General features: G+C 50.4%; 5 protein-coding genes across 5 annotated transcripts; 2 read left to right on the forward strand and 3 right to left on the reverse strand.

Annotated features, from left to right (window-relative positions):
- Positions 1 to 301: 301 nt before the first annotated feature.
- Positions 302 to 1,390, reverse strand: PPTG_21402 (hypothetical protein; the record flags this gene model as incomplete). The annotated part of the gene is made up of 3 exons (XM_008897412.1): positions 302 to 413; positions 765 to 937; positions 1,292 to 1,390. 3 exons carry the CDS (start codon positions 1,388 to 1,390, stop codon positions 302 to 304), a joined length of 384 nt encoding a protein of 127 aa, XP_008895660.1.
- A 2,780-nt stretch (positions 1,391 to 4,170) lies between these two features.
- On the reverse strand, positions 4,171 to 4,909 carry PPTG_21403 (hypothetical protein; the record flags this gene model as incomplete). Its single annotated transcript, XM_008897413.1, has 3 exons — positions 4,171 to 4,318; positions 4,394 to 4,613; positions 4,681 to 4,909. The coding sequence occupies 3 exons, from the start codon at positions 4,907 to 4,909 to the stop codon at positions 4,171 to 4,173; spliced, it is 597 nt and encodes a 198-aa protein (XP_008895661.1).
- A 2,190-nt stretch (positions 4,910 to 7,099) lies between these two features.
- PPTG_04481 (hypothetical protein) lies at positions 7,100 to 8,002 on the forward strand. The gene has a single exon (XM_008896724.1). It carries the CDS (start codon positions 7,150 to 7,152, stop codon positions 7,864 to 7,866), a length of 717 nt encoding a protein of 238 aa, XP_008894972.1. The 5' UTR covers positions 7,100 to 7,149; the 3' UTR covers positions 7,867 to 8,002.
- Positions 8,003 to 9,612: 1,610 nt separating this feature from the next.
- PPTG_21404 (hypothetical protein) lies at positions 9,613 to 10,551 on the reverse strand (the record flags this gene model as incomplete). The annotated part of the gene is made up of 2 exons (XM_008897414.1): positions 9,613 to 9,903; positions 10,492 to 10,551. The coding sequence occupies 2 exons, from the start codon at positions 10,549 to 10,551 to the stop codon at positions 9,613 to 9,615; spliced, it is 351 nt and encodes a 116-aa protein (XP_008895662.1).
- A 397-nt stretch (positions 10,552 to 10,948) lies between these two features.
- PPTG_04482 (hypothetical protein) lies at positions 10,949 to 11,638 on the forward strand (the record flags this gene model as incomplete). The annotated part of the gene is made up of 1 exon (XM_008896725.1): positions 10,949 to 11,638. The coding sequence occupies one exon, from the start codon at positions 10,949 to 10,951 to the stop codon at positions 11,636 to 11,638; it is 690 nt and encodes a 229-aa protein (XP_008894973.1).
- Positions 11,639 to 12,791: the final 1,153 nt, after the last annotated feature.

Raw genomic sequence — 12,791 nt, forward strand, 5'->3', positions numbered from 1 at the left:
CATCTCTTGACAGCCCACCTAAATTCAGAGGGAATAGCACCACTTTGGCTTAGTAAATCCATGTGACTCGCTGATATCACAGGCACATCGAGTCATACAGTAAAACGCCGAAACAAAAAGAGTTCAAAGCTTTTTTTTCTTAGTATTAGAAATAAAGAAAGAGAGTTTTTTTTTAGGCAGAATCACACCTCTGCTAAAACTCTGGATATAAAATCCAGAGAACAAATAAATTGTGGGTTTGGACCAACGAAAACGCAATAATATATTTGACCAATCGAGAAAGATTTCAAGGAGTGATAGCTCATAGTTGTATATCTCGTAGATCTCCATCCAGCACGATGCCGAGAACACTACCTTGGGCGGAGCTTGGTTGCTCGCTATCCCCAACGGACGGCATGGAGCTCCTGGACAGCCTAAAACATACAATGTAAACAAGTACCAGCTCCACCAATGCGTGGTCTGTACTGAAGTGGCTCCCCATACCATGAAATACCAACTATTAGGCTGCAATCCATCCTTATGCAAGTCTACTGAAACACGATGCACGTGGCGCGGAAAGGTGTTGACATGCAGCTCATCTGGCCGCTTGTCCTGCTATGAGCTTGGTAGCCACGTTACAGTTACCTGTTCCCCAAAGAAGAAGAAACTAACCCTTCAACAAAAATCCTACTGCCTACAGCCAGCAGTGAAAGGACTGCGGCCCCTTCGTATCCGAAACAGATTGCGGCAGCGTTTCGATATTGATTTGCAAGACGGTCCCAAACTTCGAGTCATCCAGAACTATGTGAACCATTTTTTGCAAACCAAGATGGATAATAACGATAACCACGACGCGAGATCGCGGTCTCGCGTTGGGGGCAGAGCGACCGGAACTGAGCGCGTTCACGTCGTACTTCAATGCATCATGGCTTGAGAGCAAGTTCTGGAAGTGGCAATGCTACAACACCGATGTGAGGATTGCTACTACAAACAACCCTGTTGAGCAATTCAACAGGGTCTTGAAGCGAGACTATACCCTTTGTAAACGACTAAAAATGGGAGCTCTGATTCGACAACTTACTGCATGCTGCACAAACGAGTCAGTCTTCCAACGGCCGTTTCGTGAAAGCCCGGAGCCAACAAGACGGTTAATCCTCCGTGCCAAGCAACTTGCGAAAGACAATCTCCTCGGTGATAATTCTTCTGCAATTATCTTGATGAACACACATCACAGCATGCACACACTGGTGCGATCTCGGCCAGCACATAGCTTTTATGTACCTGCAAAAAAGCGTACAGTTGAATATCGTACAGTCACTGCCCAAACTACGCTAGAATGGAGCATCTTGGGCAGCATTCCGATGGCTGGTACGTCAATATCGAACTTGTCAGTGCAGATACTGGATGACATTTGGGGCCCGAATTCATCTCATTGCGGGACTTCAAGCCTCAGATCAAATGAGCACCAGTGGAACGCTCGTTCTGGTCAACCGCAGCATCACTCGAAAAAGGACGGCAGGACGGCCGGCAAACAATGGGCATACATGGTCTTTTTGTAGCAAATGTCTTAAGTGAGAATAAGCTCCAAAATGTATTAATTCTAAAAGTTAGTACATACCGTTTTCATTTCGTCATTGTGTGGAGAGGTGTGAACACAGTTTGCACTGGCGCACTTGCAATTAAACCACAGGTCTCCGTCGTTCTTCACTGTGATCTCTTCGTTTGGTACGATTGACCGTTTCGTTAGAATTACCACCTTGACTCGGTTTCGATAATAAAATAAACTTCGCGGAATGTCCAATTTGGATGGTAAGAATGGTTCAGAAATCTTCCAATCGTGCCAAAGTTAAGAGGCTCCACGTAGACAACATTCTTCTTGCTGCGCTGCGCTCGTGTTTGAAGTAGGAGCAAGTAGCCGCTGTTTAACTTCACCGAAACGTTTGCTTTATTTTCACCATCGATCCCCTCGTAGACTTCGAGGATCCCTCCATACTCTGCAATATTCACGCCACATTCAATATTCTGCGTATAGGAAAAACACCTAGGCCGCACATATCCGTCCTAAAAAAGCCGTAATTGCTCGAGCTGATGCGTAGAGTTGCCACACTTCCCCTCAAGAGCACAGTTGGTCATTGTACAGCAGGCGTCTGACAGGGGGCTCATGCATTAAAACGCGTAGCACTGACCACTGCACGCACACATGCCGAGACTGCCAACATCCCAAAATTTGATCCCGTTTGGATTTTGTTGACCTCTGATCTTGGTGACCTCGTCCGGTCAATCTTTGCGATTGTCTGCCTCGGGCCTGCTGGTGTGTACTAAACGACCGAGTTTGCCGGTAAGCCTTCATTCGTGAGGTCGTCCGAATCAAGGTCTATACAACAGTATTCTGTGGCGTTTTGGTCACTTACGACCATACTATTGCTGCGCAATGCATCGCGCACTTCCGGTAACTGCACAAATTGACGAAGAAAAAGCGATTCCTTGGTGTTGGCATCGTTCACGGCTTGGGAGCATCTTGAAGGCTGTTTTTTTTTTCGGATGCCCGCGCTTTCGCGGTGCTTTCTTTATACCAAGACGATCTCTTCCTTGGTGATGCTTCTTTGCACGAATGGCCGAAGTCGATAGTTCATCAAATGCGTTGAGGTGCTGCACATGCGCCAACCTGATTCCCGTCTCACTACATCGTAACAACGTGTTTTCGTCTGACTCCTCTGCACCTTGTGGTCGGCGTTCATATCGTTGCTCGATTCAGATTGATTTGCACCATTGATAGCCCCCCCCCACACACACACACTCCTAACAGCAGCAAATATATCATCAACATCAACAGAGCGGCTAAATCCTTCAGATGCCTTCAATTGCCCACGGAGACGTCTGCCAGTCTGTGGATCCCGTCCTAGCATTATGTTTCTTACTCAGACCGCAAAGTCTGGTCACAGGTCGGTCTCCACTTCAAACACTTCCAGGTCCACAACCACCAGCACGCCAGCCACACTCAACACACCAGCACCACCGCACGCACGTACTGCACCTGGAACAGCTGAGTGGAGGAGACAAAAGCCCAGTCCAAGGTCGACTTGGTAGTGAAGACACGGTAGAGCCTCAGGACGGGTACTGGGGAAATTCACGAATGCTGCTTTATTTTGTGAACCACATCATTGAGAACACATCTTCTCAAATTCTGTTATATTTTGCGGTTCACACCACGAGAAAGATCAATGACAGGTGGAGACAACGTACGGCGTGGACACGTTTGTGTGGCACTGTCGCGCTTGTCTCTTGTTTGTTTGATATTCAAAGTATTCGGTGTTTTTCATATTTTCTCCTTAAAATGCCAGTGACCACGCAAGGGTTTTAAAGAACGTTAGCTTCTGGTATAGCTCGAGGGTTTGGAGGTACAATTGTCCAAACATATACAAGTATTCCTGTGGAACTACGCGACCCTTTCTTATTCCATTGGAACATCCATCGGTAATCTATCTGTCAGTTATTCCAGATCGTCTGTTCCAAAGGCCGCGCTGTTCCAAGAACTAAAGTTGTCTATTCAGTCAATAGAACTCTAATTTTCTTTTATCATAAGTAGTTAAATTTCCGAGCCCGCGCCATCTGTCGAACAGTGTTCAATCTAAAAGCTGTGAAAGTCGTGATGAACACCGGTATAATTTCTCATGCGAGTCAAACATGCTTTGCAAGTTGCTTCTCCCGGGGCGAGCCTTGGGTAGGTTCACAATGGCATAAGAGAGCAAGAAGAAGCAGAATGCGAGGTTGGTCTGCGCTTCACTCGTTAGTGTCCTCGTTGCCAGCCCCAGGTAGTACAAGTCCGTGCTCGTTATAAGGTGATACATTATCTGTGCCACGTTCAACTATTGCATCAGTCCATTTTGACATGTGTACGCCCAGATCTGTACCAAAAGCACAGATCATTTGTTAGACATCACCCGGCAAAGACTAACGATACCCAGGACCAGCATCTGCCCTACTACCGTCCACAGGGCCGTACTGAGCTTGAAACTATCTGCGTATCGGCTTCGAAATACGTTGATGACTATCGCAAGTCTGTCTTCAACGCTGGAATCACAAATTCCTGGATAGAATTGTAGTAATTGTATCCACAAACGTCACCAGTTAAGCATACCGGGAGATCAGCGGGAACTTGGAGCATAAGCCCACAGTTCACCCAGTGATCGTTTATTGAACAGTGTTTTCGATGTAGACGCCAATTGTGTTCACCTCCCTAATACGACATCCGCCATAGTATTCGTGGAACAGCAGCTGCAACACCTCATTGTAGCCCTCCGTAGTCACTGGTATTGTCCGTGGCACTGAAGGCAGGTTGCTAGCAAACGGGAACAACTTTAGGGTCTCGGGCACGACACAAGCAAATCGGTGCCGTCGGGTGCCCGGATTTTACGATGTCGCTGTTCGAGACGTTGGGTCTGCAATCGGTTTGTCGGGAAAGATCGTAAAGTCTGCGACCATGCCTTTGGCAGTAGGGAACTTGAAGAGTCTTGAGTGCACATCAAGGATCCAATCTGAAGACCAGTCAGCTATCGTATCGGCAGCTACATCGCTCCGAGCAGTGCGTGTGGCATCACCGACAGATCCAACGTCTGTACGGTATTCACGACCATCTGCGGCGTGCTTTTGAACGTCGCGATCGGCGAACCCCACTCGTCAAGCCGCGCATGCATACCGTACCGCCCGCTTCCAACGTATCCGCAAGCGCCAACACCTCCGAGCTGAGCCTCGAGTCGTTTGAAAACTTCTTTGTCTTCAAGTTTTCGAACAAAGGTTTGCTCATAAGGGCGTTGAGCTCGAAGTACCACATCGGTAAGACGGCCTTACAGCAACCAATCTGGCAGCTCGTGCATCCGCCAACCACCACCGCGTCCTTGAAATGGAAGGTAAAATAGCTGTCTTCGAACATCCTAGGTGCTTGGTCAGTCTGAAGACCATCAAGAGCATCGAAGGGCTATCATGAACGCCAAGATTGTCCCGAACGTGACACCTGACCGTCGCGCACGAATCGCATCGCGTTACAGCGCACTGACATGAGGCGAAGGCGATACAGACGCCACAAGAGTCAATGCGTCTTGTGCATTGTCGCCGAAAAGGCTCCGAGTTATCGGCGACTACCTAAATCGAGCGAGGAACCGGACGTCTCCGCTTCAAGCGATGTGTCCTCCTTGACCATCCCGAGGTGGTGAGTGCCATCCAGCAAAGCTTGGTTGCTTAATTCACCACGTGTACCGCGGGACGCTGCATGCAAGTGCCTATTGTGTATGTTATACGGTACTAGTGTCCACAGTTTGTACCTGATGGAGGAGAAGTTTAATCTTCAACAACTGCTCCATGTAAGTGAAGAGATACCGGCGGTATCTTCGAGTTGCCACTCCTGACTTGTTGCGACAGCGAAGGCTGAGGGCACAGTATTGCGTTGCCATGAGCGCCCATTTGAACAAGCTGCTCAGTCGGACGCGATAGCCTCGCACAACGACAAACGAGGCAGATCCTGATGACAAAACTCGTCCATAATGTTGATTCGACCACTGCTTGGTGTGTCTGTCCGACATACTCTGTGGTCAACGAGAGGACCAACCGGAGCGTGTGGTCCTTATCTTCCTCATGTCCACAACAACCAGCGTCGCCGTCGGAGGTGCATCTCCGGCAATTATGCTGATGCTTCGACGACGCCTAATACTTGTACACGTGGCTGGTGTTCATCGCTGTTGCATGGACAGCCTCGCCAAGCAAGCTTTGTTGACTCAGTCTGCTGAGTCAGGTCTGGGCACATCCCTGTCTTCGCTTCCCCTCCGCATCGCCATCCGTCGACAGGGAAGCCGAGATCGAGCACATACCCTTAAGGTTTAACTCGATCAGAGGTCATCGAACTGTTCACGATTCTAGGCATCCTGCCTGCATTTGAATTGGCAGTCCAGGCACTGTAGACCGCTGAGGACACTTGTCGTAGTACATGTACCGCGTGTCGTGCGCCCGGAGTGAACCTCTCTCGGGTTGTTGCCGTGTTGTCAGGATTTGAAACGCTTCATGGCGGCAGCTTTGGCGCCCTATCGTTGTTGGGCTCGTCGTGTGCAATGTCAACACTTGCTCGTTATCTGGAGAGCACCAGGTTTTAGTGGTGAGTCAGGTTCTGTTGAGGCAAAGATGGAGAGCAAGATGGGGTCACTAGATATCTGCGAGCAGTTTAGGGATGCAAAGTTCGAAGAACAGAGCTTGTAATGCCTTGAACAAGATTCACGTGAGCCCAAAACGCCGGGAACTCCGCAATCTTGCTGCGTCGCTGCGACGACAACCACCGGTCGGCGACTGCCAAGTTTCTGCAAGGAGATGGTGAAAAGCAGACAAGTTCGTGGCAAGTTTTCGATCTTGACGAACAAGTGGAGAGACTAGGGAAAACGCAGCACTGAGGTCAATCCCAAGCAGAACAAGAGGAAGAGCCACGGATCGATCCATCGCACCCCATCTCGTTGCTTGCCTTGCAAGTTTCCGCCACTAAGTACGTGTATGCCAGAGCAAAGCACTTGCCTTCTCTTCTTGTTCGTGCACTGAAGCGACTCATAGCGGTGGCAAAGCCCCATGTTAATCCTTAAAGCCGCGATCGCTCGACACAAGGTAGCGACATGTCAATACATAAGCGGCAAGCGCATCAAGATGAGACTTGCATATATGCACATCTGTATTAATGTTACATGAAATATGTGTAGGTCGGTTCAAGGCGAAAAGTATCCAGGATGAGGTCGAGCTCCGATAAACTTCGTCGGCCAAGCCTTCCAAAGATGTTGTTTTAACAGTCTTACCACACATTGTCTTCTGTATTAGCTGGAAAACAACCAGTTGATTGACAAATCGTCAGCTTCTTTAATGCCCCTGCCCCGAGATCAAAGACCCTTGTGAGTGCCAAGGCAAGCTGTTTTCGTAGCACGCCAGCACTTGGTTGCACACACCAGGTGGCAAGGCTCGAGAGGCACAAGATCAAAGCTCCGAGCTCCCCTCTCACTCGCCTTTCGGTGCAATCCGTGACATAATCTGAGCCACCCGACAGCAGTTGTCAAAGCCTCAGCCGGTCCCCCTCCTTTGTAAATCACTTCTGAATTGGCCCCCGAGCTACTAAGGCGTGCATCTGCCGAAGTCGTATTAAGCTCTTCGATGGTGGTGCCTGACACGTCTCTAGTGACGTATCCTACACCGCTATTCCCCTTCAGTCCCCTGCCCGTCGCCAAGCCCCTTCCAATCTACCTCACTGGCTCAGCGCCGCCCGTGTTTCGTCTCCCTAGTATCGCCATGATGAACCAAGATGAATCCTCGGAGAACTTAAGTGCGTCGGCTAACCAGGACACTCCAGGCACTCGACACAAGGCCGCATTGTCCTTCATCTTGTCTTCGTCCGACTCCGAGTCGGATACCGACCAGCGCAAGTCCAAGAAGCGCAACTTAATTAGTGAGCCGACCGTCGCTAAGCGTAGACGCAGCGTGGCAGCGAAGTCGGCGTCATCTATGACCATGTCGGCTGCCTCGCGCTCGAAACCGGCAGCCAAGAAAGGAAGCAAGTTCTGCTCTGTTGAAGGATGCACCAGTCGCGCCAAACACGCCAAGCGATGCTGGAAACACGGCGGCTGGGTGCGCTGCAAAGTTACTGACTGCAACAATCGCGCCAAGTCCAAGGGCGTCTGCTGGTCGCACGGCGGTGGAACCGTGTGCTCGTTCGAGAACTGCGATACCATTGCTGTATCGAATGGATTCTGCTGGGCGCATGGCGGCGGCAAGCGATGCCAGGTGGCCAATTGCTCTAAACCAGCATATGAACGTACGCAGAACTATTGTCAGACGCATTATGAGGAGTTCGGTGCCAGTGTTGACCCCTAGACTAGATTGCTAGCCCCTGTGTGTTGTGGTAGCGTTAGATTGTATGTGTGCGTACAACCAAAAGAAATCCGAAGCGAGAAACCTTTTATTCACTGCACTTGAAAATAATTTGTCAATGTCATGATTCTTAGCTACACGGACACTTCCATTACGGGGTCCACTACGCGGATGAGTCAGCATATTACAATTTCAAGCAGCGGGATGCGTTACAGACCTCAAGTCCGTGCTAGTAGCACGGACTTGGAAGGCTATCGGCTGGTGCCCGTTCCAGCCGATAGCCTTCCATCGACATATCAATTCGAAATAAAAAGCTAGTTGATTCTGGTGCAACAGAGCTGGACGAAGTCGAAGGGCTACCCTGCTTCGCGTACTAAATAGCACCACGATGCCAAGCGTGTAGTTTTCTTTTGAAGCGGCTGCACCGTTAGCAATTCCCGTCGCAGTCTCGACGTTTTGTGTTCAGCGGAGTCCCAGCAAAACGCACAGCGCGAAACCTCCAGCCACGCAAGCACTTCAAGATGAAGGAAGCCGTGCAATCGATTAATGCACCGCCACTGCACGAGGGTCTCTTGGGGACGATCTTGCAGACCACATGCATAGTGCAGAGAACGGAAGGCAATTTGACGCAAATTGCGTCACGCAACGCAGCATTGCAAAGCTGTCCCCTAGAAGTCCACAAAGTGCAGGGCAATGATCTTGCGATGTGTCCGCGAGAGTCTCCATTGCGCTGAGCAACCCATTGCCGCCATTCTCCTCGCGTTGGCGTTGCGTCATCTAGGCTGGTCCATGCAGCACCATTCCGCCGAGATAGCACAACGAGTGGACTCGCAGGTAACTGCAACAACCACCACGCGATGACACTTCCATCTGCGCTCAGGAAAGCGAGGACATCTCAGTGGGTTCGTGATGCAACCGCAAACCGACCAACGATTGCGAGCGCATTGCAAATGTTGTCTATCAGGCACAATCCTTTAAAGGACTGTCACGCCACTTTGTGCGTTGGCGTAGCGTTGAAGCGCAACAACGGGCGTTCTAGTACACCTGCGGACACCTACATGTATCGGACCGATAGTATCGATACCATATCTTACGTTGCTAGCGTAAACTCGGCACGAACGCGCCGCTACCTCTACATGAAGCCTCATGTCTGCTCCAAATCCACAATACCATCGCGACTCAAGCCATTTCCTTGACTCAACGAACGTCTCAGGTATCGTCCCCCATGCTTCGCCACCACAGTGAGCAATTCCGCTGCTGGAGTTTGCCGTTCAAGTCTTCTATGCAATGTGGCGACCACAACGACAGCGATATCAGGAGCAGGTTGCTCCCAGACGACGTGAGTCAACGACTTGCAGGCAGCACCACCACACGCGCACTCAGCTCATCATGGATTCGCACCGAAAGCTTATTCTGACTGTCGCTCGCCGTACACGGCGGACTATGTCTTCCCCTTTGCGCTGCCTGCTGGGATGCCGGAATGGTGCATGGACCAATATCGCCTCGTCGACGCTCGCTATGTCGCTTTGCGCCGTCAACGAATTCTCCTTTTGAGTAGAGCGATAAGCAAGCACAGCACGTTGAAGTGGATAGGCCTGGTGGAAGGTCCGACCCTTGTGCACGCAGTCATCTCCAGCCTCCTTAGCAACAATTCGCGTGAGTCAGGCTTTGCGGCGCCAAGACGCCGAGTCCACCAGCTGCACGATAGAGATGGACTCGAGACGCGGCAGATACCGGACGATAAGAGCATCAGCGTTGTAGTGAGACCTCAATCGTACTGACCCCGGAGGTGTCGGCAATGGATGCAGGTGACACTACCTGTAGCAACGAGTACCATGTCATGTTGAAGTCGCAGCAGATCGCGAGTACAAATCGAATGAGGAATTTGCGGACGAACGAGTCGTTCAACGACTGCTTCAACGACTTCCTACGAGGGTGTTCAGTGTTTGCTCTGCTGGACGTAAACCCCGGCACGACGACACGGCTCTGCCAAGTCTCTGCTAGCGGATGGCACGACAGAGAACCTGCAAAGCAAGACGTCTAACGCGGCCTTGTTTGCGCAAGGCGCAAGAATAGAAACATGAGTAAATAGTCAACGAAAGACTCGGATAAGCAGCAAAATACTTGTCAGGAGCTGATGGTTATATTGGTAGTTTAACTCCGACCACTTCGGACCGTGAACAACGTCCTGCAATGCCACACGTTTGCTCGTTCCAGTGCTCGACAGCAACTAGTTCCAACGCAAACGATCCTCAGTCATCAGGCTTCAAGATATTGAATCGTAGCCTACGATTCGTAGGCAAAGCCTCAACTACTCACGTTTCGTCGTGATATTGAGAGAAAGGAGCGCTGCATGCAGACAATGCAGTTTTAACCAAAGATCCTCGTTGCTGAATTCCGAGAGAATATCGTGAAAGGCTCTGGCAGGCAGCTAGTTGCTCCATTGAAATACTACTGGTGTCATGACGTGACATTAATGCGGTGTCTTCATTGACGTTCCTACATGTAATTGACCTTCTGTCATTACCGCGCAAGGTAGCGATGGCAGAGCTGTGCTGTCTTGGTTGTCGCCCTCTCTGTTGTCCTTCCCAGAAGGATCTGAGCAAAAGTGGCCTGCCTTGGACACACCGACAATCCGTCGACATTTTCCGAGCCAAGTGACTCCGCCACGAGACCAGAGTCACGCATGAGTGCCTGCCTGCAAGCTGTTTTTCGAGCATGTCGTGGTTTGTCTGCCCTTGTCATCTCTAAGCTTTGGCTTGCGGGCAGCACCTGTCGCCGAGCACATGGCACTCACGTCTCAAGCTGAGTTCTTTCCAACGGATATCCCTTTCTGTACTCTCCAAGAGGCTTTCGGTGCATTCCTCGTCGACATAATCGGTCAATCTCGGGCCGTTCACATCCGTCACTCGGTTTACCATACATCAACTCCATTCACTCCCAGATTTGAGCCCTGCGAACGAACGCTCATCGTTGGACCCCCAGCCGACTCACGAGAATCGATCGCCTCTCGTTAGAGAGAAGTTTGCGCCTGTCCGTCCCTGTCGAAGACATCACAAGATCGAGCAGCCCCTCTTTTGTCGCGATGGATGTGCGCGACAAGCTAACGTTGGCGCACCCGGCGACAACCTTGAGCACCCCGAGCAGCGTCATCACGCCGAGTGCCTTACCATTCCAGAATTTCGTCACCGGACCCACCGTGTCTCCATCCTCGCGGTTCGCAACCAGCTCAGTCATGCAGGCCTCTGAAAACTCGACCCAGTTCGCTAATGTCATCGATGATACCAAGGACAAGGCTGCGCTCTCCTTCATCCTATCGTCATCCGATTCCGAATCGGATACTGAGGAATCGAACACCAAGATGCGTAGTTCTCTTATTGGAGCCAACGTTACTAAGCGGAAGCGTATCGTGGTGCCTTCAACTTCTGATGCCGGGGCACCTGTCCGGAAGGGCAGCAAGTTCTGTACCGTTGAAGGGTGCACCAGTCGCGCCAAACACGCCAAGCGATGCTGGAAACACGGCGGATCTGTAAAGTGTAAGGTGCCTGATTGTATCAACCGCGCCAAGTCCAAGGGTGTCTGCTGGTCTCATGGTGGCGGAACCGTCTGTTCGTTCGAAAACTGCGATACCATCGCCGTGTCGAATGGATTCTGCTGGGCCCATGGAGGCGGCAAACGATGTCAGGTTCCGAATTGCTCCAAGCCAGCGTATGAACGTACGCAGAACTATTGTCAGACGCATTACGAAGAGTTGGGCGTCGCTGGAACTAGCTAGCTGTTTGTCGTGAGTGTAACTACAAGAAAAACAAATATAAAAGTGCGTCGATGTTTGAAGTTTACCGAAAACTTAGTGCTCTTTATATGTCTATCATTGCTGGCGGCGACACGGGAAACGTTGCTAAAGACTTTGCAACGCCGTATATTGACTCCACGGAGTTCGTATCGCTACGCGTCTCAAGTTCATTCTCCTCGGTGGAAGCACATTTCGGAAGGGTATAATGATCGCTGGTCTCACCGAAAGGTACTCTCTCACCAAGGTGTGGCTTCGTTCAAGCAGGAAAACAACTGCGCTCACAGAGCAACACTACAAATGCACGATGTCATCGCAAGGAATTCGACGGGGTTCGTCGGAAGAAGTGGAACGTCAAGTTTGGGACTTCGTCGGATCTGAAGAGAACTGTATCAGGTTCATGTATATTCCGGTTCGGAAGAAAGCAATCCACGTGAGCATGCGTGGATTGCTTGCTTGTACCAAGTACCAGTTGTCTTGATGCGCTCATCCAAACGCCGCCATACTGTTTGGAGAGTGTAAGATCCTCGTGGTAGCATAAGCATATACTCGCCTCCAATCCTCGTGGTTGAATAGTTTTAGCAATCGAGAGCTACAGGACAGTGTCGGAGCGTTGCCGAGATAGTATGATTGATTTCTGAAGCATAGGGCCTGGCCGAGGACACAACTCTAGATTGTATTATTATTATCGCGGCTTACTCGAAAGCAGGGCAAACGGCTCCCTCTCACCGAAATGGCAAACCGCCTCGTTTGAGCTGTCGCCAAGAGAATCCCGCCTTGTGTTGCCCGTCAACAACACGCGCATTTAACGGAATTAATTGGAGGCAAGCATCTCGGTGTACACTGATACTTCAAGTGCCTATATATCGTCAAGATGACAATGTTGACGGGCAACGTATGTTGCTGTGGCAGATCGGCTGAGAAAGGCCGCTGTACAGCGTATTCGATGTTGTTCCTTGATCATTTCCATACAGGCAAATATATACTGGAGCTACTCCCGTAGCGTTTAATCCCTAGAATTGCCGCCTTTTTTCATGGTGCGATTGCGCCGCCATTTGAAACCTTTTGATTCCTAAATTGCTGCTCTTCAATAAAATCCAAAAGTCGTTTGACTTGGAGTCTCTAAAGGGGGGGGGGG

Source organism: Phytophthora parasitica (assembly GCF_000247585.1).
Source record: "Phytophthora parasitica INRA-310 unplaced genomic scaffold supercont2.5, whole genome shotgun sequence".
Classification (NCBI taxonomy): domain Eukaryota; phylum Oomycota; class Peronosporomycetes; order Peronosporales; family Peronosporaceae; genus Phytophthora; species Phytophthora nicotianae.